General features: G+C 36.8%; 2 protein-coding genes across 9 annotated transcripts in view; one reads left to right on the top strand and one right to left on the bottom strand.

The window, feature by feature from the left end:
* Window positions 1–26,206, bottom strand: part of POGLUT3 (protein O-glucosyltransferase 3) — a 603,612-nt gene that overhangs the window by 364,235 nt on the left and 213,171 nt on the right. The gene's annotated exons all lie outside the window — the stretch shown is intronic.
* The window catches only part of ATM (ATM serine/threonine kinase), a 134,418-nt gene that overhangs the window by 17,352 nt on the left and 90,860 nt on the right, over window positions 1–26,206 (top strand). For all 8 annotated transcript variants that reach the window (XM_050758671.1, XM_050758672.1, XM_050758670.1 and 5 more), the window contains 13 exons: window positions 4,352–4,517; window positions 5,182–5,420; window positions 7,356–7,519; window positions 9,329–9,498; window positions 10,898–11,269; window positions 12,016–12,210; window positions 12,996–13,091; window positions 14,101–14,326; window positions 16,509–16,634; window positions 18,870–18,995; window positions 20,398–20,487; window positions 22,595–22,766; window positions 23,855–24,054. In XM_050758671.1, the coding sequence (XP_050614628.1) occupies window positions 4,352–4,517; window positions 5,182–5,420; window positions 7,356–7,519; window positions 9,329–9,498; window positions 10,898–11,269; window positions 12,016–12,210; window positions 12,996–13,091; window positions 14,101–14,326; window positions 16,509–16,634; window positions 18,870–18,995; window positions 20,398–20,487; window positions 22,595–22,766; window positions 23,855–24,054 (2,342 nt within the window). The remainder of the gene's footprint in view (window positions 1–4,351; window positions 4,518–5,181; window positions 5,421–7,355; window positions 7,520–9,328; window positions 9,499–10,897; window positions 11,270–12,015; window positions 12,211–12,995; window positions 13,092–14,100; window positions 14,327–16,508; window positions 16,635–18,869; window positions 18,996–20,397; window positions 20,488–22,594; window positions 22,767–23,854; window positions 24,055–26,206) is intronic.

A 26,206-nucleotide genomic window follows, 5' to 3' on the forward strand; every position in this document is an offset into this window, starting at 1 on the left:
CTACCTTCTGATTATTGTGAATAATGCTGCCATGAACATAAGTATACAAATATCTCCTGAGTTTCCTGCTTTCAGTTCTTTTGATTATATACCCAGAAGTAGAATTGCTAGATCATGTGGTAATTCTATATTTAATTTTTTAAGGAACCAACATCCTGTTTTACACAGGAGCTACACCATTTTACATTCTCACCAGCAGCACACGAGGGTTCCAGTTTTTCTACATTCTCCCTAGAACAACTAGTAGAAAAGGAGGATTCTTCTTCCAGGCCTTGAAAGCACTGTGTAATTGTGCTTCTTCCTACCTGTCTAACTTAACTAAAGCGCTTCTAATTTCTGTGTTTAAGCTACACTGGCAATTATTCAGTTTCTCAAACCTAGTGGTTTCCATTTTTTTAAATAGACTTTTATCTTTTAGAGGAGTTTTAAGTTTACAGCAAAACTGAGTGGAAGGTCCACTGGACACACACAGCATGCCCTACTGTCAACATCTTGCACCAGTGGTACATTTGTTATCATCAGTAGACCTATGCTGGGACACATCCTTATTATCCAGAGTCCAAGATTCACTTTTGGTGGTACATATGCTATGGATTTTGACAAGTGTATTGACATTTTAAAAGATCTTTTACTGTATCTAGTGAGTTGGTCATATTTTTTTTTCCTCTGGGAGAGAATGGTAACAATTATTCACTATTACAGTATCATAAAGAATAGTTTCACTGCCAGAAAAATCCTCTGTGCTTCACCTGTTCATCTCTTCCTCCTTGCAAACTGTGGGAACCACGGATCTTTTTGCTATCTTCATGGTTTGGCCTTTTCCAGCATATATAGTCATGCGTCTCTTACCAATGTGGATATGTTCTGAGAAATACATCATTAGGCAATTTCTTTGTTGTGTGAACGTCATAGGGTGTATTTATACAAACTTAGATGGTATAACACTACACACCTAGGCTATATGGTATTACTGCTCCTGCACTACAAACCTGTGCAGCATGTTACAGTACTGAATACTGTAGGCAGCTGTAACACAATGGCAAGTATTTGTGTATCTAAACATATATAAACATAGAGAAGGTACAGTAACAGTATGGTATAAAGGATAAAACATGGTGCACTTGTCTAGGGCACTTGAATGGAACTTGTAGGACTGGAAGTTGCTCTGGGTATGTAAATGTGTGGTAATGTGAAGGCCTGGGATACTATATACTGCTGTAGAATTTATAAACACTTAGTCTGTACTAAATTTAAAACTATATGTTTTTCTTTCTTCAATACTAAGTTAACATTAGCTACTGTAACTTTTACTTTATAAAGTTAAAACTTTTTTAAACTTTTTGATTCTTTTGTAATTAACACTTAGCTTAAAATACAAATGCATTGTACAGCTGTACAAAAATGTTTTTTCTTTATATAGTTATAGATGTTTTTTCTTTTGTTCTATAAGCTTTTTAAATGAAATTATTATTATTCTATTTTTTCCTTTAAACTTTTTTGTTTAAAACAAAGACAAACACACACATGAGCTTAGGCCTACATAAGGTCGGGATCATCAGTATCACTGTCTCCCATCTCTGCATCTTGTCCCCTTGGTAGAACTTCAGGGACATGCATGGAGCTTTCATCTCCTGTGATAATGGTGCTTTATTCTGAAATACCTCCTAAAGCACCTACGTGAGACTGTTTTACTGTTTTTTTTTTTTTAAGAAGGAGGAGGAATATAGTATAAAATAGTGATAAAAAGCATAGTAGAGTAAGTACATGAACCTAACATAGTCATTTACCAGTAACTTAGTCATTTATTATCGTTTTCAAGGTTTATGTACTGTACATGATTGTATGTGTTATACTTTTATATGACTGACAGTGCAGTGGGGTTTTTTTACGCAAGTATCACCACAAATGCTTGTGAGTGATTTCTTGTGCTATGACATCACTAAGTATTTAAATAGGAAATTTTCAGTTCTAATATAATCTTATGGTACCACCTTTTCATATTGCCATTTGTCATTGAACAGAATGTTGTTATATAGTATGTGACTGTGGTTGGAATCATAACAGTATGTATCTTTTTCAGATTGCCTTCTTTCATTTAGTAATATGCATTTAAGTTTCCTTCATGTCTTTTTCTTTCTTTCTTTTTTCTTTTTTTTTTATTTTTGAGATAGGGCCTCACTCTGTCACCCAGGCTGGAGTGTGGTGGTGAGATCATGGCTCACTGCAGCTTCAGCCTCCTGAGCTCAAATGATCCTCCCACCCCCTTCCAAGTAGCTGGGACCACAGACACAAGCTATCACACCCTGCTAATTTTTCATTTTCAGTAGAGATAAAGTCTTATTATGTTGCTCAGGCCAGCAACTTGAACTCAGCCTCCCAAAGTGTTGGGATTACAGGTGTGAGCCACCGTTCTCAGCTCCTCTATGTCTTTTTATGGCTTGATAGGCTGAGGTGGGAGGATCACTTGAGCCCAGGAGTCCAAATCCAGCCTGGGAAGCATAGTGAGACTTCCGTCTCTTAAAAAAAACAAAAAAAGACCAAAGTTACTGATACTAGAAATGAAATGAGATCTAATTGCAGATCCTATAGATATTGAAAGGATAATAAGGAAATACTATGAACATCTCTTAATTTAAATGGGTCAGTTCCTCAAAAACATACATTATCAAAAGTTATCCAATATAAAATAATTTGACTAGTCCCATAACTATTAGAATAGATTGAATTAAAGAAATTGAATCTATAATTTAAAGCATTTCATAAGACAAATTGGGAACAAGATAAGGATATGCACTCTCACCACTCCTTTTCAACATTATATTGGAGGTTCTAGCCAGAGTAGTTAGACAAGAAAAATAAAAGGCATACAGATTGGAAAGGAAGAAATAACACTTCCCTTTTGTAGATGACGTGATTGTCTATATTTAAAATCCCAATATACACAAGTATAACATTGTGTAATCATGTTATTTGGTGGCTGGATGCAGTGGCTCACACCTGTAATCTCAGCACTTTCAGAGGCTGAGGCAGGTGGATCATCTGAGGTCAGATGATGGCTTCCTCTAAAACAGGACAGATTTACCTATAGCCTCTTCATTATAAAAAGCTTGAAGTTTCTCTGTTATAACTCAGTCCACTGTTCTCACAGTGTCAAGTGTCCCATTTCATCTTGCCTTTGGTACTGGGGAACTGATGCAAAAATGAAGGTAGTCTGGCTACTATCTTTGCTGGGAGAAATAAACTGTCCTTTTTGTCTTATCAGGAATCTCAGGTCTTCTGCCAGCACTCAGGAAACTGTCATGCCAATTTGTTAGGTTACAAGTAGGGTAAAATCTCAGCCAGGCACAGTGGCTTATGTGTGTAATCCTAGCACTTTGGGAGGCCAGAGCAGGTGGATCACTTGAGCCCAGGAGTTCAAGACCAGCCTGCGCAACATGGTGAAACCCTGTCTCTACCTAAAATACAAATCAGTTGGGTGTGGTTGTGTGTACCTCTAGACCCAGCTACTTGGGAGGCTAAGGTGGAGGATTACCTGAGTCTGGGGAGACTGAAGCTACAGTGAGCCGCGATCTTACCACCACACTCCAGTTTGGGTGACAGACTAAGACTCCACCTCAAATAAATAAGAAACAAACCAAGCAGAGTAAAATTTCATACCTTTCATAGGTCTCAGCACATTTTGTGCATATTAATAATCAAACAGTATTATTATTTTAAAAAACTGCGGAGGCCAGGCCCAGTGACTCACGCCCATAATCCCAGCACTTTGGGAGGCCAAGGTGGGTAGATTACTTGAGGCCAGGAGTTTGAGAGTAGCCTGACCAACATGGTGAAACCCCATCTTTACTAACAATACAAAAATTAGCCAGGCATGGTTTTGTGCGCCTGTGGTCCCAGCTACTTGGGAGGCTGAGTCATGAGAATCGCTTGAACCCAGGAGGCAGAGGTTGCAGTGAGCCAAGATTGCACCATTGCACTCCAGCATGGACGACAGAGCAAGACTGTGTCTCAAAAAAAAGAAAAAAAAAAAAAAAAAAAACCCATGGAGTATGTACTGTAAGTGCTTTGTTGGGCCTAGATGATGGAACAGAGGCTTAGAGAAGTAATGGTTCTGCAATGTGGCTCTTAAGCTGGTGCCCTCACAGCAGTTTATGGTTGTTTCTGTCTTAAAGGCATTTTATATAAGATAAAATTAAATACTGATGGAGTACTTTTACTATGTTAAAAATAAATTAGTGCTGTTTTAAAATCATTTTTCTGTATGGGATTATGGAATATTTAAGTTGTAACGTTTAATACATTTCGATTTTTTAAAAATCATGACTAATAATTTTGTTTTCTTTTTTTTAAGAATTGTTCTCTGTGTACTTCAGGCTTTATCTGAAACCTTCACAAGATGTTCATAGAGTTTTAGTGGCTAGAATAATTCATGCTGTTACCAAAGGATGCTGTTCTCAGACTGACGGATTAAATTCCAAATTTTTGGACTTTTTTTCCAAGGCTATTCAGTGTGCAAGGTAATCTAATCTCTTTTTCTTTTGTTTTGTGTTGAAATACTTTTGACCTTCTTGCAAGACCATGTTTTTGACTCAATAACTAAAAATTCTACCTTTAAATAAAACATTGATCCATCATAACAACTAGTAGATTCCTGAAGAGACAACCAAGTCTGACACTTTCTGCATATCCAATATACAGAACACTGCATGATGTTTTCAAGTGGGAGATGTGTCTTGCTGATATTCTGTTGACCAGGAAAGTTAAATATCCTCTAAGTCGTTGCATTTCCCCCATTTTTGAGGATGGTTGTAATATACTGAGAAAATAAAATAGGAAAATATTTTGGAAGTATTACATTGTACATATGTGTGGCAGTACTCAATTTATAATGTAAGACATTTTATAAATGGTGTTATAAATCAGTTTTGTTTATTTTTAGATAATGTTTTAGCAGCAGGGAGAGCTAACAGAAGTGGTCTCTTAACACCAAATAAGAACTAATTTTTTGTTAGTGTGAAGTAATGCTGTTATTATTTTTTAAATGGTTTTGAAATTAAGACTATTGTTTGAAAATTAGAGTTCTTTTTTTCTTTTCTTCCACATGCCACTTCATAACTGTCTTCAATTTGTGCAGTTTATTCCCCCTGTTACACCCAGTTGAGTTTGTTTGTTTCCTCACAGACAAGAAAAGAGCTCTCCAGGTCTAAATCATATCTTAGCAGCGCTTACTATCTTCCTCAAGACTTTGGCTGTCAACTTTCGAATTCGAGTGTGTGAATTAGGAGATGAAATTCTTCCCACTTTGCTTTATATTTGGACTCAACATAGACTTAATGATTCTTTAAAAGAAGTCATTATTGAATTATTTCAACTGCAAATTTATATCCATCATCCAAAAGGAGCCAAAACCCGAGAAAAAGGTATAAAGGAAATGTTTACTGTTTTGAATTGGCTTCTTCATTCAAATGTAGAGGTTTAAGTATAAAATTAGTGTTCTTTAGGAGGATATGACTTTCCTCTGGATTGCTCCGGTTGATAATATTAATTTGCCATGAGAATGTTTTTCACAGAGTTTTTAGAATTTGAAGCAGTGGTGGCAGATTCTGTTATGCCTTTCTATTTGTTCAATACAATGTTAGGTATTATGGGAAATACAAACAAATCTGAGACATTGTTCCCTCTAGGAGCTAATTATGCATCATTACTTAGGTACTTAGGGGTCTGACACAGACTATAGGGCAAAAAAATTTAAAGAAAGCAGGATCTTGTTTATCTACCTATTGCTTTTATTAGAAGATAAAATACGTAAATTGGACTAAAACCAGTCAGATTATTCAGCTCCTGAGGAGAATACATACATATTACTTTAATAGGAATGTGAGGCAGAAACAGGGAAATTGCTTCCTTAAGCCTTATAGTTACTCTAGGGCCTGTTTGCCCTAGAGTATCACTTATTAAGGAGAATCACTTATTCTCCTCAATTCCTTCATATATATCCTATACCAAGAGAGTATTGCCCAGAAGGTATAGTGCTTTTCTGTAGTTAGGAACTTTATTGGCTAGAACTAGAGTTTCCTCTTGCTCTGTCTATGATTGCCTTTGGGCTTGTACTAGCCTTTGGACCAACTCATCATGGCTAGTATAGTGACTTTCTTAAGACAGCATACCACACTGAGTAATACTGAGTAATAGCAGCTATAATGGAGGAAATGTCTTGTAGCCATTTTTTTTTTTTTTTTTTTTTTTTAGAGTCTCACTTTGTCGCCCAGGCTGAAGTGCAGTGACACAATGTCAGCTCACTGCAACCTCCGCCTCCTGGGTTCAAGCAGTTCTCCTGCCTCAGCCTTCTGATTAGCTGGGATTACAGGTGTCCGCCACCATGCCTGGCTAATTTTTGTATTTTAATAGAGTTGGGATCTTACCATGTTGGCCAAGCTGGTCTTGAGCTCCCAACCTCAAGCCATTCACCTGCCTCAGCCTCCCAAAGTGCTGGGATTATAGGCATGAGCCAGTGCGCCTGGCCGTGTGGCTACACAAAAGTAGCTGTGTATTTGTTTTATGGGCTCTTCTAATAAGTATATCTAGATAATATGTAGCCCATGAAACTACCATAAGTGAAAGAATAGTGACTTTTCATAGTTTTTCATCTTTTACTCACCTTCTCTCACCAGGATGAAGATCAGGCTTATTAGGAGGTGATATGATATGTTTAGGGATTTAGTTAACTGCGTATTTAGGATGAATTTAAAATTGGCAGGATGATGAGGATGCCAGAAAAGCTAATGTAGTTTCAGACTACATTAATAGATTTTATAGTACCTTGTTTGTGGGAAATAATAGACCTTTTGTTCCACACACTGGTCAGACCACAGTTGGATTATCATGTTCACCAGATTTTGTACAGTCAGCATTTTAAGTTGACTGGAACATGTCTTGGGAAATATGACTGAAGTGGTGAGAAGTCTGAATACTATGTCGTTTGTACACTAGTTGAAGGAACTGGTAATATTTTTCTCATAGGCCAGAAAAAGGCATATGGAGAACTTGGTCCTCATATGAAAGACGGAACATATTAATTCTGTTTGCCTCAGGTGGGAGAATAAATTGGAGAAAGGCAGATTTTAGGTCAGAATATGGGAGAAATTTATAAGAAATACAGTTACGTAAATGTAAAATGGACAGTTATGAATTAGAGTTTGTCAAGGATCTTGTCAGAAGAGGCATTAGTACTGGATGGAAGGTTGGACCAGAAGTCTTCTAACGCTGATGCAGCTTGACAGCTGAATAATTTTGTGGGAGCTAGCAGTGTAAGCAGAGTACATAAATAAATTACATTTTAATTTTTTGGTTTACAGGTGCTTATGAATCAACAAAATGGAAAAGTATTTTATACAACTTATATGATCTGCTAGTGAATGAGATAAGTCATATAGGAAGTAGAGGAAAGTATTCTTCAGGATTTCGTAATATTGCCGTCAAAGAAAATTTGATTGAATTGATGGCAGATATTTGTCACCAGGTACAGTAAGTAGGTCATGTCACATTTAGAAATTTCATGTTAATTTTTTTTAAAAACTGGGCATTTTGGACTTTTAAAACCTGTGTTTTCACAAAAAGCCTATAAAATGACTGTACATGCAATTATTCCTTTCAAAATATCAGAAATATTTGGAATTACCCTTTTAACTTAAAAGTTAACGCATTTGCAGATATAGACTTATTGAAAACTAACAATGAACTTTTTCATTCTTAAATGATTGTCTCTAGGAAATAAGGTGACCCTAACCCTAATGATTCGATTCAATTTGACTCTATTTTACAAAGTGCTGGAATTACAGGCATGAGCCACCAAGCCCAGTCTGTTTCTTTTTTTGCAATTAAGCTAGAGTTCACGTAGCATAAAATTCATGATTTTGCATTGTACATTTCAGTAGTTTTTAGTATTTTTACTATGTTGTACAACCATCATCACTAATTCCAGAAACTTTTTTTTTTTTGAGATGGAGTCTCACTCTGTCACCCAGGCTGGAGTGCAGTGGTGCAGTCTTGGCTCACTGCAGCCTCACCTTCCCAGGTTCAAGTGATTCTCCTGCCTCAGCCTCCCGAGTAGCTGGGACTACAGGTGCCTGCCACCACACCCAGCTAATTTTTGTATTTTTAGTAGAGACAGGGTTTCACCATATTGGCCAGTCTGGTCTCCTGGACTCCTGACCTTGTGATCCGTCCACCTCGGTCTCACAAAGTGCTGGGATTACAGGCGTGAGCCACCGTGCCCAGCCCAGAACTTTTTTATCATCCCAATAGAAACCTCATCCCTTCCTAGCATTCAGTCCCCATTCCCTGCATCTCCTAGATCCTGGCAACCAGCCACTAATCAGTCTTGGTTTTTGTGGATTTTCCTGTTTGGGACAGTTCGTTTAAATGGAATCATACAATATGTACATCTTTTGTGTCTGGTTTCTTTCACTTAGCATAATGTTTTCAGAGTTCATCCATGTTTTACCATGAATCAGTGCTTCATTTTTATTATGGAATAATATTCGGTTGTATGGATATACTCCATTTTACTTACCTATTCATCACCTGGTGGCCTAATGTTTCTTAAATAAAACTCTTTTCCCCAGAGGTTTGGTTAACATCCTGAGTAGTAATTTCACTCTGTCAAATATTTTCTTAATATTTCTTAAAATTTCTTAAATTTCTTAAATTTAAAAAATTGAGTCCCTTGGAAAGTAAAGGTTTTTGCTTTACTTTTAGATTTCTTAGTGCTTTTAGTAAATGTTCCCAGGAAATAAAACTAATGCATTACTTGGTAATACCTGCTTTCTACGAGTGCCATTACTGTCATGCAAAATGTTTGTTTCTTACTATGTTATCAGATTTATATGTTTCTGTAATGTATTACTCTTGCTTTATGAGTTCCCTGTATCTTCATTTCAGAAAGGATGTTTTTTTTTTCCCCCTAATGAAATATTAGAAGACAATAGCAATGAAAAAAGTGGATTTGGCCAGGCGCGGTGGCTCACGCCTGTAATCCCAGCACTTTGGGAGATCGAGGTGGGCGGATCACCTGAGGTTGGGAGTTCAAGACCAGTCTGACTAACATGGAGAAACTCCGTCTCTACTAAAAATAAAAAGTTAACTGGGCATGGTGATGCATGCCTGTAATCCCAGCTACTCAGGAGGCTGAGGCAGGAGAATCGCTTGAACCTGGGAGGCAGAGGTTGTGGTGATCTGAGATCGTGCCATTCCACTCCAGCCTGGGCAACAACAGCGAAACTCCATCTCAAAGAAAAAAAAAAAAAGTGGATTTATTTTTATTTTACAGGTTTTTAATGAAGATACCAGATCCTTGGAGATTTCTCAATCTTATACTACTACACAAAGAGAATCTGGTGATTACAGTGTACCTTGCAAAAGGAAGAAAATAGAACTAGGCTGGGAAGTAATAAAAGATCACCTTCAGAAGTCACAGAATGATTTCAATCTTGTGCCTTGGTAAAATGTTATCATTTTCTCGTTCAGTGTCATTTTAGTCTCTTTTATGTTATTTTTCAGAAAACTTTCAGTGGAATCCTTTCATCTCAACCAGAACTAAGTCTTTTGTCTACCCCCAAACCTATTACTAGCAAAGGGATATGTGATTGCCATGACAAATGAGATCAATCATTAATGGCTCATTTGCTGGGGCCAAGGGCAGGCCAACTTTTCTAATCATATTGTCATAGCAAGTTAAGAAGGAGGACTGGCTGTATGATAGGCAACTAGAAGTGTGTGCCTCATGGAATTCACTGAATTGTACACTTCAACAAAAGATTTTAGCATATATAGCACTTTCTAATAGAATTAGGAAGAAGTTAAAGATAACCTTAAGAAATCACAATAATTTTGACGTTACGATAAAAAGTTATCTTCTCTTATTTTCTATCTTCTTTATTCTCATATAATGTTCACATATATTTAAGTAAGCAAATAAATTATGGAATACTTTGGAATCCCAAAATATTAGGTCTGGTAAGGATGTTTAGAATTTATCTAGTTCAGCCTGTTTGCTTTCCTGAAAAGAAACTGAAACCCAGAGAGGTTAAGCAACTTTTGTAAGGACAGAGATTTATAGATTGTAGTCAAACTTGTGATCAGTGCTCTTTTGATTACCATGTTGATGGAATGTTTAAATGTAAGTGACTTCAGGGGGAAAAGCATATTGATTTAAATACCTATTGCTTAAGCTCATTTTTATATTTAAGAGTAGCTGTTTAAGATTCTTAATTTGTCCATTTAGTCAGGAGTTATTTATTGAACACCTGCTGTGGGCCAAGTGTTAGGGATACAGAGACGAATAACATAAGATTCCTATTCTTAAGTATCACACATTCTAGAGAATACAACCTAGAGGTTGCTGACTGCAACCTCTGCCTTCTGGGTCCAAGTGGTTATCCTGCCTCAGCCTTCTGACTAGCTGGGATTCCAGGCATGTGCCACCATGGCTGGCTAATTTTTGTATTTTTAATAGAGATTGGGTTTCACCATGTTGGCCAGCTGGTCTCGAATGCCTAACCTCGTGAGCCACCTGCCTTGGCCTCCCAAAGTGGTGGGATTACAGTTGTGAGCCACCACACCTGGCCCAAATATTGCTAATTTAACATCTTTTAAAATGTTTGTTTAAGGGAAACTTAACAACTTACCCAGCTAGCCAAAACGTTGACAGTTTTCCTGGCAATTTAAGAAGTAGGACATAGTAACTATTAAGAGCCAGTTTATTTTTAGAGTACTATGGAAATGATGATGGTGATTCTCTAATTAGGATATTGTTAAGAGTACCATGTCTGTATATTTCCTCTTAGTTTGTTAATGTGATTGAATAGTTTTCAAATTAACCCCCCCCCCTTTTTTTTAGGCTACAGATTGCAACCCAATTAATATCAAAGTATCCTGCAAGTTTACCTAACTGTGAGCTGTCTCCATTACTGATGATACTCTCTCAGCTTCTACCCCAACAGCGACATGGGGAACGTACACCGTATGTGTTACGATGCCTTACGGAAGTTGCACTGTGCCAAGACAAGAGGTCAAACCTAGAAAGCTCACAAAAGTCAGATTTATTAAAACTCTGGAATAAAATTTGGTGTATTACCTTTCGTGGTATAAGTTCTGAGCAAATACAAGCTGAAAACTTTGGCTTACTTGGAGCCATAATTCAGAGTAGTTTAGTTGAGATTGACAGAGAATTCTGGAAGTTATTTACTGGGTCAGCCTGCAGACCTTCATGGTAAGTTTAGCATGCATTATGTCTGACTTTACATATAAACACACACAGACACACACTCACATATCCCTGATCATTTTCATAGTTTGTTACTTCAGTTAAAGATGTCAAATTCTATTTCAGATGCTTTTCTTGTTTGGCCAAGAAGACTTAATAAATGCATAAATGTCGACAAATTATTAAAGCCTAATGTTAAGGAATTTCTTTTTTTAATTAAAAAATTTTTAATTGATCTATGATAGAGTTATATATTTTCAAGGTACATGTGATAATTTGACACACTCATATGACACACTCATGTAGAGTGATGGGATATCATCACCCTACATATCTTTTCTTCATGCCAGGAACATTTGAATTATTCTCTTCTTGCTATTTTGAAATGTACAGTAGATTAATGTTAACCGTAGTCATCCTACTGATGTATTAGACACCAGGTCTTATTCCTTCTAATTGTATATGTGTATCCAAAAGACTTTCTTTAAAGAATTACCAAGAGTTTAAATTTCTTTTATGTGCAATTTATCATTATTTATTCAATAGCCTTGTTAAAATTGTAGTACTATCCACTGTTAATAAAAGAACTATTTTTTAATCAAGAATCTTCCCAAATGTAATCAGACTTTTAACAATTTTTATGTTCATTTAGTCAACTTAACTAAATGTTTGTGCCAGGCACTGTCCTGATAGATAAAGTCTTTGCCCCTTCAAGAGCTTGCTTTTCATAATTGTCCTTTGTTTTGTTATAGTCCTGCAGTATGCTGTTTGACTTTGGCACTGACCACCAGTGTAGTTCCTGGAACAGTAAAAATGGGAATAGAGCAAAATATGTGTGAAGTAAATAGAAGCTTTTCTTTAAAGGAATCAATAATGAAATGGCTCTTATTCTATCAGCTAGAGGGTGACTTAGAAAATAGTACAGAAGTGCCTCCAATTCTTCACAGGTAATTTAAGTTCGTTAGCATGCTGCTGGTTTTTTTGTTTTGTCAGGCTCTCTCCACTTACTTGATGCCACTTGGCTTTATTTTATAATAGTAATGCAGAATCTCCCAGATCTAACCTTAATTATTAAATATTACATTTGTTTTTACAGTCTATCTGTGTCTTTATACCTGATTGCTTCTGAAATAAAGAGTTGTCTCACTGTGAGAATATGGAGGATGTGCATGAAGAATGCACATATAATTCTTTGAGCATTTATGTGTTCCTTTCTGATTTTTTAAATAAATAAGTCCATATATCTCAGTTATGTAGATCCTGGATCCTTTCTCATAATGGGAGTGTCTTTTGGGTAAAATATGTTTTATGGATGAGGTGAGGAAATGAGGAAGACAAAACAGGATGTAAGCACTAGGATAAAGGAATGGAGTCACTTGTCCACTTAACCTTTGCACAGATGGTAATTGGAACCAAATGATTGGAGAGCAGACCTCTGAATGGATCCAATTAAAGAACTTTTGCTTTAATTTTACAACCTTTTATTTACTTCAGAAATACTGTTAATCAGACATCCTATTTCTAAACAGTATTGGAAATGATAGTAACAATGGTTGTCCTCCTTAAATTATCCTTTTAGATATTAAGAAATTCAGTATAGATGAAAGCAATTTTAATCTAGGATCCAAATTTTAGAAGTCAAGATTTATAGCTAAACGTGGATGTTAAAGTTTAAAGTATTCTTTATGTGGCTTTTGGTCTTCTAAGTGAAGCTTTTGGTTTTTCTTTATAGTAATTTTCCTCATCTTGTACTGGAGAAAATTCTTGTGAGTCTCACTATGAAAAACTGTAAAGCTGCAATGAATTTTTTCCAAAGTGTGCCAGAATGGTATGTTATCTAATAATGTTCTTTGTCATTTTAAGCTATAGCTTTAATTACGAAGATGATAATTTTAGTTGTGTAGTAGCTGTATCTTAATAATTGTAAACTAAATTGGTCCAAAACAAATTGCAACTGTTACCCAGGGAAGAGGTTGTTTTAATTCAGTGGTTGTAATCTGTGTTATATAACATTAGACCAAGGTTACTATTTTTTAATGCTGTATAGTACAATATGTGGCAAGTGCCAATGAGAAAAGTTGAGTGGTTATGCTGGGAAATTAAGAATATATAATTTATATGAAATAAGTTCTTAAAGATGTTACCCATTTCTGTACATCAACTATGATTTGACTATTTGTTAGCTTTAAAAACTAAGGATAATTGAAAACAAAAATAAATCTAAACCTGATTTTAGTTGATTGACTCAAGAGACTTAGATTGTATTACTGTGACTGAAAACGACTCACTGGCACAAAGATTCCTTATCTCCCTCAAGAGGGCAAAAGATGAAAAAAATTCCTACTTTTTGGAGAAATTAATAGTGAAAAACAAATAAATACCAACAACAATAATGAAACTTTGGTAGCAAGATCGTTACTTTTCTAACCCAAAGGATGCGTAACTGCTTAACCATACCAGATATTAAAGGTTTTTAAATCTATGCCTGTTACTCCTTCTGCTTGGTGAAAAAAGGGTTGTGTTTGCAGACAGTGTTATGCTTAACATTGATATCTAGTAATTTTAAAAATACTTTCTGAATTTGCCTTTGAAATTGTAACTTATATTTTTTTCTCTGTCTATTGGTAAATTTTGCTACTGAATAATGAAATTTGATACAAGTAGGTATCAAAGTCCAAAGGAGAGAAGCATTTAAAAGAATAATCTATTAATTATGTAAGTAGTCTTTGAATGATGTAGATACTAGGTTAATGTTTCCCTTTGTAATATATTGCGAATACATATAAGCAAAGCATTAGGTACTTTGTTTATAAATTAAAGATTTTACTTTCTTGAAGTGAACACCACCGAAAAGATAAAGAAGAACTTTCATTCTCAGAAGTAGAAGAACTATTTCTTCAGACAACTTTTGACAAGATGGACTTTTTAACCATTGTGAGAGAATGTGGTATAGAAAAGCACCAGTCCAGTATTGGCTTCTCTGTTCACCAGAATCTCAAGGAATCACTGGATTGCTATCTTCTGGGATTGTCAGAACAGCTTCTAAATAATTACTCATCTGAGGTGAGATTTTTTTAAAAAAAGAACTAAGTTTATATATGATTCAGCTTTGGTAAACTGTTAGGAAGGAGAAATAGGGGCAGGAAAAACACCAAGGATGGTGGGAGGCTTAATTTTAAAAGCAAAGTGGCAGTAAAGGGCTACAAATTGGGACAACTTAGCATCATTAAAGGAGAACTCTAGAATGATAATTTGAGTACTTTCTCTGTACTGGAAATTACGGTAGACGTAAAAGAATTCCTTGTGTAGGTTAGTGAGGAATAGTAAGAGTTTGAGCATGGGGATTATATGATGGAAAAAACCTCTAAATACAAAGGAGGGAGATGTTACAGTAATAGAAAAGAACACAATTTAAACAAATCTAATAGATTTTGGTGGCATTTGAAGAGAGACGAGTGATTAGTAAATACAATAAATGGACTAGCAATTATTTTAGACGTCATCTAGGAATTTCCTTTAGCCTCATAAAATCACGAGTTCTCTTCATGTATACTATTCTCTTGCCAAAACTTCCATTTTTTAAAATGTGAAATGTCTTTCTACCTATTTCTGTGTATTCAAATCATCCACATGTGAAAATCCTTGCTAACGCCTTTCTTAGAATCTCAGAAGGTAAGATTCTAAGAATTTTTCTTTTTGACATGGAGCCACGCTCTGTTGCCCAGGCTGGATTGCAGTGACATGATCTTGGCTCACTGCAACCTCCGTCTTCCAGCTCAAGCAATTCTCCTGCCTCAGTCTTCCAAGTAGCTGGGACAGGCACGTGCTATCACGCCCAGCTAATTTTTGTATTTTTAGTAGAGATGGGGTTTTGCCATGTTGGCCAGGCTGGTCTTGAACTCCTGACCTCAGGTGATGGACCCACCTCAGCATCCCAAAGTGCTAGGATTACAGGCATGAGCCACTGTGCCTGGCCTAATCATTTTTCATCTTTTAATTTCATAGTACTTAATGTTTCACATTTTTAATGGCAGTTAGCATCTTCTTTATACCATGGATATTTACATATGGTTTGTATACAAATATCTCTTGAACTATAACTCTTAAACATAAACTCTTAAAAGGGCATACATACTTTTATTAATCTTTGTATCCTCCACAGTGCCTTATTACGTAGTAAATGATTAAATGAAATAAAGCCTACAATCTGTTGAAAGGAGTGAATTCAGTAACCAGGGAAAATGACTTGAGGACCTGAGAAGGGACGGTGTACCTCTTTATGATCTTTTACTGACATTCTTCTGTACCACAATTGTAACCACTTTCATTACAAAGTAATTTAGTTTTGTATATTTTCTCCTAAAATGCCATTTCCTACCCTGTAGGAGCAAAAAAAAATCTGAACATCTTGTTTGTAACTTAGCAGATTCTTACATCGTTCTATAAAATTGTCTAAACTTTTTTTTTTTTTTTTTTTTTGAGATGGAGTCTTGCTGTGTTGCCCAGGCTGGAGTGCAGTGGCGTGGTCTCGGCTCATTGCAACCTTCGCCTCCTGGGTTCAAGCAATTTTCCTGCCTCAGCCTCCTGAATAGCTGGGATTATAGGTGCCTGCCATCACGCCCAGCTAATTTTTGTATTTTTGGTAGAGACAAGGTTTCACCACGTTAGCCAGGTTGGTCTCAAACTCCTGACCTCAGGTGATCTGCCCACCTCGGCCTCCCAAAGTATTGGAGTTACAGGCGTGAGCCACCATGCCCGGCCAGCTGTCTAAACTTTATCTACTAGAAAAAATGTTTTATGCTAGTCTGTGGAGTCTAAAAAGCTGAATAAGTCAAAGTTCCTGTTATTCAGAAGCTTAAAATGTCATTTTATTGTCTCTTTATATGACACTAATTTCTACTTGTGATCTAAGACTTATAGTCATTTATTTGCCTGTGAAGCTTTTTTTCTTTTCTTTCATCCCTACCTCAAATACTTAAGGGCCTGCATGTATGGTACATGCTCCACCCGAACCTGCTTGGCCATTAGGAGATACTTAGGCTATTTTTCTGGAGAATCCTGGTTATAATTCTACAGTGATCTCCTAGCTGTTTTTAGAGATATTCAGAATATGCCACCTTGAAGTCAGTTAACTGAACTTTTGTTTTTTAATATATATGTAGAATTTGTTCTTGCTAAAGATAGTTATAGAATATACTAAATTATTTATGAAATATATATATTTTTATTTGTGGTTTACTTTAAGATTACAAATTCAGAAACGCTTGTCCGGTGTTCAAGTCTTTTGGTGGGTGTCCTTGGCTGCTACTGTTATATGGGTGTAATAGCTGAAGAGGAAGCATGTAAGTCAGAATTATTCCAGAAAGCCAAGGTAGGAGAATTTATACTAATAAAGTTTCAGATTAAATTTAAATGAAATGTATTCCTGAGAAAATTATTACATTTGTTTGGAAGACATTAAATTTTGTGCAGGTTAACCCTTTCTCTTTTATTTATGTAATATGAGAAGAAATTATACTATGTATTTTTTAATTGTTTTAATTTTTAATTATTATTATACTTTAAGCTCTGGGGTGCGTGATACAGAACATGCAGGTTTGTTACATAGGTATACAGTGCCATGGTGGTTTGCTGCACCTATCAACCGTCATCTACATTAGGTATTTCTCCTAATGCTATCCCTCCCCTAGGCCCCCACCCCCTGACAGGCCCCAGTATGTGATGTTCCCCTCCCTGTGTCCATGTGTTCTCATTGTTCAGCTCCCACTTATGAGTGAGAACATGCGGTGTTTGTTTTTCTGTTCTTCTGTTAGTTTGCTGAGAATGATGGTTTCCAGCTTCATCCATGTCCCTGCAAAGGACATGAACTCATCCTTTTTTATGGCTGCATAGTATTCCATGGTGTATATGTGCCACATTATCTTTATCCGGTCTGTCATTGATGGGCATTTGGGTTGCTTCCAAGTTTTTGCTATTGTGAACAGTGCCGCAATAAACATATGTGTGCATGTGTCTTTATAGTAAAATGATTTATAATCCTTTGGGTATATACCCAGTAATGGGATTGCTGAGTCAAATGATATTTCTAGTTCTAGATCCTTTTTTTTTTTTTTTTTTTGAGACGGAGTCTCGCTCTGTCACCCAGGCTCGAGTGCAGTGGCCGGATCTCAGCTCACTGCAAGCTCCGCCTCCCGGGTTCACGCCATTCTCCTGCCTCAGCCTCCCGAGTAGCTGGGACTACAGGCGCCTGCCACCTCGCCCGGCTAAGTTTTTGTATTTTTAGTAGAGACGGGGTTTCACTGTGTTACCCAGGATGGTCTCGATCTCCTGACCTCGTGATCCGCCCGTCTCGGCCTCCCGAAGTGCTGAGATTACAGGCTTGAGCCACCGCGCCCGGCCAGTTCTAGATCCTTGAGGAATTGCCACACTGTCTTCCACAATGGTTGAAATAATTTACACTCCCACCAACAGTGTAAAAGCATTCCTGTTTCTCCTCATCCTCTCCAGCATCTGTTGTTTCCTGACTTTTTAATGATCGCCATTAAAAAGTCAGGAAACTTGAGACAGAGTCTTACTCTGCTTCCAGACTGGAGTGCAGTGGCGTGACCTCTGCTCACTGCAACCTCTGACTCCCTGGTTCAAACGATTCTCCTGCCTCAGCCTCCCAAGTAGCTGGGATTACAGGTGCACACCACCATGCCCAGCTAATTTTTGTATTTTTAGTAGAGATGGGGTTTCACCGTGTTGGTCAGGTTGATCTTGATCTCCTGACTTCGTGATCTGCCTGCCTTGGCCTCCCAAAGTGCTGGGATTACAGTCATGAGCCACCACGCCCAGCCTATGTATTCTTAAAATTTGAAATTACTGTAAGCCAACTATAAATAATAGTAAGTGAAGTAATATCACATTAAAATTTAATCTCATTAAAATATTGATTTTTTGGCCGGGCGCGGTGGCTCAAGCCTGTAATCCCAGCACTTTGGGAGGCCGAGACGGGCGGATCACGAGGTCAGGAGATCGAGACCATCCTGGCTAACACGGTGAAACCCCGTCTCTACTAAAAAATACAAAAAACTAGCCGGGCGCGGTGGCGGGTGCCTGTAGTCCCAGCTACTCGGGAGGCTGAGGCAGGAGAATGGCGTGAACCCGGGAGGCAGAGCTTGCAGTGAGCTGAGATCCGGCCATTGCACTCCAGCCTGGGCGGCAGAGTGAGACTCTGTCTCAAAAAAAAAAAAAAAAAAAAAAAAATATTGATTTTTGTCTGTCTTTTTAAAAGTTTTCCCTTTGATCAGTTATATTGAAGAATCTTTGATTAAGGGTGTTAATCAAGTAGGCTGTAAGAATGAAACTTTTATCTCTTGGTAGTACTCTGTCACTGGTATGATTTGCAGGAACAGAGTATAAGATTTGCCGTTTTAAAAAATTGTTAATGATTTTTGCTTATGCTGTATGACTACGTGGAACTTCTAAGAACATTTCATTTTTTCTCTTAAGTGCACTTTGTTTTTTATTTTATAGTATGTCCAAGATCAAAGTACACTTTAAAAAGCAATACTAAACTATAATTTTAACTGGAATTTGCATTTTTTCCTTCTATTCATAATAGTCTCTAATGCAGTGTGCAGGAGAAAGTATCACTCTGTTTAAAAATAAGACAAATGAGGAATTCAGAATTGGTTCCTTGAGAAATATGATGCATTTATTTACACGTTGCTTGAGCAACTGTACCAAGGTAAGATTTTCTTCTTCTCGTTTTGTTTTGTGAGATAGGATCTTTCTCTGTCACCCAGGCTGCAGTGCAGTGAGACTGTCACAACTCACTGTAGCCATGACCTCCTGGTTTCCAGCAATTCTCCTGCCTCAACCTCCCAAGTAATTGGGACTACAGTCATGTACCACCTAGCTAAAATTTTCTTTTTACTTGAAATTGTAGCCTATGCAGGGGACTGATTACTGGTTGGTGTTACTGTTTTGGTGTCCACTCATAAGTTTATTTTTTACTTTTATGTTTATTCTGTTTATTTTTTTTTTTGATACAGTCTCTCGCTCTTTTACCCAGAGCGAGTGATCACATCACTGTGTGGATCGCAGTGATGTGATCACAACTCACAGCAGCTTTGACCTCATGGGCTCAAGTGATCCTCCCACCTCAGCCTCCTTAGTAGCTGGGATTACAAGTGTATACCACCATGCCTGGTTGATTTTTGTATTTTTGTATTTTTTTGTATTGATGGGGTTTTACACATTGCCCCGGCTAGTCTCAAACCCTGGGCTCAAGTGATCCTTCCACCATGGCGTCTCAAAGTGCTGTGATTACAGGTTTGAGCTACCATATCTGGTCACATTCATAAGTTACACAAACCGATTTAAAATTAAATTGAATGGTACATAAAGGTAATATCCAGACGAATAAGCAATAGGAATCTGAGTTTCTCATGAAACTAATTTTATCATTTCAGGAAGTTTTCTGAGATTGTCTTACAACTTTTATATACAACAATAAAGATGACTCTTCTATTCCTAGGATATTTTCATTCATTTTATAAAAATTTTTTGACCCGAACTATGTGGTATGCATAGCAGGGCTAGTGAGCAGCACAACAATAACTCCAGCACATACTTTACTTTCTTTTGCTCAGATCATCTTACATAACATTTGGTAGAAAGAGTGCTACTGTGTGTAATCTTTATTTTTATCTGCAGCAGCCTGTGGGGTAGCTAAGCCAGGCCCCAGAGTATTCATAATAATTGGAAATATATTTGAAACCCAGTATTAGGTACATGGCCATATATCAATATTATCAATGTATTTCTTGGTTTTGTAATGTGTTTTTCCTCCCTTTTGGTGTAAGTGGGGAAGGAGAAAAGTAGAAGAATAAACTCTAACCTATAATTGTAGCTTACTTATGTTTAGGGTCAATAGCTGTTACTTTAATGTTGTTAAAGCACAATGAAAGATGCACAGTATAGTTATTATTACTCTAAGAAAAGATGTATTTTTGAAGCAGTGTATATCTTGGCCCTGATAGTAAACTATTTATCTACATTTCATTCAAGATAGAGAAAACACTATCTGCCAAGAATAATTGTTTTTATTTCTTTGTTGCTTGGTTCTTTGTTTGTCTTAATTGCAGAAGAGTCTAAATAAGATTGCATCTGGCTTTTTCCTGCGATTGTTAACATCAAAGCTAATGAATGACATTGCAGATATTTGTAAAAGTTTCGTAAGTATGCTTCCTTTTTTTCTTACCATATTTTGATTCTAATAGGCATAATTTTTTTGTTGAAATATCTTTGTAAATAAGGATGCATCTCACAACATATAGCATCTTACATTTTTATAAATGTGGAAATTAAGGCCGGACGCGGTGGCTCACGCCTGTAATCCTAGCACGTTGGGAGGCCGAGGTGGGTGTATCACAAGGTCAGGAGAATGAGACCATCCTGGCCAACATGTTGAAACCCTGTCTCTACTAAAAATACTAAAAAATTAGCTGGGCATGCTGACATGTGCCTGTAGTCCCAGCTATTCAGGCGGCTGAGGCAGGAGAATCACTTAAACCTGGGAGGCAGAGATTGCAGTGAGCTGAGATCATGCCACTGCACTCTAGCCTAGGCGACAGAGTGAGACTCTGTCTCAAAAATAAAAAAATTTTAAAAATAAAATGTGGAAATGAAAGTTACTTTGTCTTGTGGGGAAATACACCTGATTGCTTCTTAATATCAATACCTAGCATAGTGAGTGCCTGCCTTTAGTTTCTCAATAAATAATACACTAAAAAATTGGGAAGGAATCATCCAGGCTCACACCTGTTTCTATGCAACATTGTACCAAAATTTAAAATAATTCGTTGTTCTTTAAAAGTGACCAAAAATCTTGCCAGGCAAGCAACATATTGTAGTATTTATTTTTCTTCCATACAAATGGGCTTTGGGCTTATGCCACACACATTCTTTTTTCTGGAACACTGCCGGGCATACAAAGTAGACATTGAAATAGCTATTGAGTGAAAACATATTCTATAACTTGAATATTTCCATTTTATGACACATCTTAATCATTTTCCATGTCACTGTACTTATAAGCTATCTGCTGTTACACTTTATTTATTTAGCAGTGCATGGTATTCTATCGTGCGGGAATAGTGAATAGTATATATGTATATGAAAGCTTATCTGCTCCTTTTTTTTATTTTTTATTTTTAATTTTTTTTATTTTTGTTTTTTTGAGATGAAGTCTTGCTCCATTGCCCGGGCTGGAGTTCAGTGGCACAGTCTCGGCTCACTGCAGCCTCCGCCTCCCAGCTTCAAGAGAGTCTCCTGCCTCAGCCTCCTGAGAAGCTAGGATACAGATGTGTGCCACCACAATCGGCTAATTTTTATATTTTTAGTACAGACCAGATTTCACCATGTTGGCCAGTCTGGTCTAGAACTCCTGACCTCAAATGATCCGCCCACCTTGGCCTCCCAAAGTGCTTGGATTACCGGTGTGAGCCACTGCACTGGGCCAAAAAGACCGTCTGCTCTTAATTAACATTTTAAGTGGTTTCTAGTTTTTTGGGTTACAACGACTTCCGTGGTACAGATTATTGTACTTTTATTTTGTCTGTTTGTATTTGTGTATATGATGGAGGTAGGATAATTTCTAGCAGTAGACTTGCTTGTTCAAAAGGAATGTAAATTTTACTTTTTGATGGATATTGTCATTGTCCTCCAAAATAGTCATACCAATTTAGACATTTTCCTACCCCTTCTTTGGGTAACACTTTGGGTGTTACAGAACTTCTTAGTATAAGAAATAATTTTTAAAGTTTGCATATTATTTTGTTATGTAGACATATTGTAGGTTATATATCCATTTTACTGTTATTGGACATTTAGATTTAGTAGAAAAAGTACTGTAGTGTTCATATTTACACATGAACCTTGAATTGTTTGATGAGGTAATTTTTTTTTTTTTTTTTTTTTTTTTGAGACAGAGTCTTGCTTTGTCAAACCCAGGCTAGAGTGCAGTGGCATGATCTCGGCTCACTGCAACCTCTGCCTCCTGAGTTCAAGTGATTCTCCTGCCTCAGCTTACTGAGTAGCTGGGATTACAGGTGTCCACCACCACACCCAGCTAATTTTTGTATTTTGAATAGAGACAAGGTTTCACCATGTTGGCCAGGCTGATTTCGAACTCCTGACCTCGGGTGATCCGCCTGCCTCGGCCTCCCAAATTGCTGGGATTACAGACGTGAGCCTCTGTGCCTGGCCTGATTAGGTAAATTTTAACTACAACATGCTCCTGCAAGAAGCCATCTTGAACATCTTTGTTTCTCTTCCTTGAAGGCATCCTTAATCAAAAAGCCATTTGACCGTGGAGAAGTAGAATCAAGGGAAGAGGATACTAATGGAAATCTAATGGAGGTGGAGGATCAGTCATCCATGAATCTATTTAACGATTACCCTGATAGTAGTGTTAGTGATGCAAATGAACCTGGAGAGAGCCAAAGTACCATAGGTAAATACCTGTTTACTACTTGGTATTTCTTTTACCTATTTATATTGATTTGGCAGTATAAGAGGCCTCATTGATATCAATTTTATGCTTATTTTATTTTCCCTTAGTATAGCCTTTTAGAATTGTTCCTTTCCTATATACTTTATATTTTTCTGATTTTTACTTGAATTTATTAGTTTCATATTTTATTAGTTTCATATTTTATTCTTCATAAAAGGAACTTAAGATAACTGTTAAAGAAATAAAACCAGGCCAGGCGTGGGGGCTCACGCTTGTAATCTCAGCACTTTGGGAGGCTGAGGCAGGCGGATCAGGAGGTCAGGAGATCAAGACCACCCTAGCTAACATGGTAAAACCCCGTCTCTACTAAAAACACAAAAATTAGCCGGGCCTGGTGGCGGGTGCCTGTAGTCCCAGCTACTCGGGACGCTGAGGATGGAGAATGGCATGAACCTGGAAAGGTGGAGGTTGCAGTGAGCTGAGATTGCGCAACTGCATTCCAGCCTGGGCGACAGAGCGAGACTCCGTCTCAAAAAAAAAATAAATAAAACCATATGATAGGTTATTTGGGCAATAGCAGGAAATGAAAACACATCCGTAATGCCATTGCTGTTAACCTTTTTCTATTATTCCTCTGTAGAAACTTTCAAAATTGTAATCAACATCAACATTCACATATGTTATGAATGCCTGTTTAATTATAAGTATTTTTCCATGTAGTTGCTTTTCTTGATAGTCATACTTTTTAATGGCTTCACCATTGTTCAATCTTATATAAGTCCCATAATTTACTTGACATTTTTTATTGTTAGAAATTTAAATTTTTTTCTGTTTTCCTATAATAAACATGATTGCAATGATCGTTTGTCTAAAGGGTTTTTTCCCCCATATTTTAAATTATTTCTTGACAAAAGAATACTGGATAATTTTTCAAAAAGACTTTTGACGCTTTTAGTGTATAATTAATTTCACTATAATTTTGCTTTTCATGTACTTTTTTTTGTGAAGAGGAGGGAATTTGAGTTAATATGAATATATGTGGCTGTTGTGCCCCTCTCTTTGTGTTAATGAGTGCTTTTTATTTTTAGGTGCCATTAATCCTTTAGCTGAAGAATATCTGTCAAAGCAAGATCTACTCTTCTTAGACATGCTCAAGTTCTTGTGTTTGTGTGTAACTACTGCTCAGACCAATACTGTGTCCTTCAGGGCAGCTGATATTCGGAGGAAATTGTTAATGTTAATTGATTCTAGCACGCTAGACCCTACCAAATCCCTCCACCTGCATATGGTGAGTTACGTTAAATGAAGAAGCTCTTGGGTTTTATCTGATGTTGCTGACTAAATGTAATGAGTTGACATGTAAGAATCACATGGTATCTTTGAAGAATTGAAATTGCTTTCTTGAGGAATGAACCTGAGACTAGTTGGAAAATAACACTTTTTCTTTTAATGTGCTATGAACAAATTTAAGTGGATGCTGAAATATTAAAACTTAGATGGGTTTTGGATAGATTTATTCTCTTTAGGTTTAATTCTTATAAATTATTTTGATTAGGCTAAGAAACATAGACCCTGAGTGTAAAAATATTACATAACATGTGTTTGAAGTTGGAATCTTGCCTTTGACCTTAGTTTAAATATTTCCAGTTTTTTGGATTTGATTTCAAAATGATAGTGAAGTTACAAGAATACTACAGTTAACATTTTACCATATTTACCTAATCATTCCCTCTCTCCACACACACACTCATACACAGATACACACATCATTTTCTCTGAACCATTTTGAGATGAAGTTGCAAACGTGATGCTCCTTATACTTCAGTGTATATTTCCTAAAAACAAGGATACACTTCTGTTTAGCCAGAGTATAATCATCAAAATCAGGAAGTTAACATTTTGTCATTGCATTTAGGTGTGTAGTCTGTTTAGTCTCCTTCAATCTGAAACAGTTCTTTATTTATCATGACCTTCATATATTGGAATAGTACAGGTCCATTGCTCTGAGTTTGTCTGATGTTTTGTTATGATTAGATTTATACTTTGATGAGAATGTTCCAAAAGTAATTCCTCTTCTGCCTTCACCCTTGCCATTTGTCTTCTGTTGATAGATACCTTCAAATCCAAGCCAACATCACACAGTTTATCTTTTTTTCTGTCTAAATTTATAAATTTCTTTACTAGCAGTTAAAAAAACACCCCAAAACCTGGCTATCCACTCAACCTTTATTTATTTGCTCATTTACTTATGTGCTCAGCAACCTTGTATATAACTAATCTGACCATGTGAGCCATTTTCTTAGCCCTAGCCCCAGTGTATATGGAGGTAGAGCCCCTGGCCTAGCAAGTAGCAAGTTGGGTCCTAGGTCACGTCCCCAGTTCCAGCAAATTGTCAAACATTAGAACCTATGATCACAGTAAATTTTAGGCTGAGTCATTGGTGGAATCCCTGGTCATGTTTCCCACCCTTGGTGAAAATGCCTTAGAGTAAGAAAACAAGTTTGGTTGTGCCCTGTTCGGGCCCCTGGTTTAGGTCCTGGCAGATACTACAGTTAAGTCTCTATCCCTGACCAAGAGGAAGTTATATGCTTTTCTTAAAGTATTGGTGTTTCAAGTCTCTTCAAAACATTCAGTAACCTCATGTACATGACTCTCATGTCAAATAATGAAAAGGATCATTTAATTTCCTTTGTTAATATCTGAAAAGGAATAAGAAATATATTTTTCTATATTTAAATAGGAAAAAAATCCCTTATTATTTCAGTATAGCTAGAAAATTATTTGGTAGTTCTCGGAAACTGGCTGCCTAGATAATAACTACCATTATAACTGGTCATTGCAACAACCCTTTCTGTCCATAGTACCATAAAGAGCCTTACAAGATTGCCTTATGGGAAGATAGGTCAAGGTGTTTGACTTCTTCCCTGCCCATGATTATTTCTGCTTTCCAAAATTCATTAATAGAATAGTTTTCAACCACTGGTCTATTATCCCCAAGCATTATTTGGGAGAATGGAGACTTACAGTTTCAGAATCTTGCTCAAGCTCTTAACTGCAGCAGTGGTAATAATGATCATTTATTGACTCCCACAATAGAAGCTAGACTTTTACGTTTATTTTATCTAATCCTCACAGTTATCTGGCCAGGTAAGTGATATATCTCTACTCTACAGATGAGGGTACGAAGGCCCTAGATGACATAAGGCAAGTTTTTTAACCAGAAAAGTTAAGGCTGTGGTACTGGGATTTGAATTCTGCTATTTGACTTCAAAGCCTTCTGTTTTTACTATACACCTTTTAAAAATTTACAGTTCTGTGTGTGTGTGCATGTGTGTGCATGTGTGAATTTATGTTTATATACTTAAAAAAATTTTTTTTTGAAACAGAATCTCGCTCTGTTGCCCAGGCTGGAGTGCAGTGGCACGATCTCAGCTCACTGC

Source organism: Macaca thibetana, chromosome 14 (genome assembly GCF_024542745.1).
Source record: "Macaca thibetana thibetana isolate TM-01 chromosome 14, ASM2454274v1, whole genome shotgun sequence".
NCBI lineage: Eukaryota > Metazoa > Chordata > Mammalia > Primates > Cercopithecidae > Macaca > Macaca thibetana.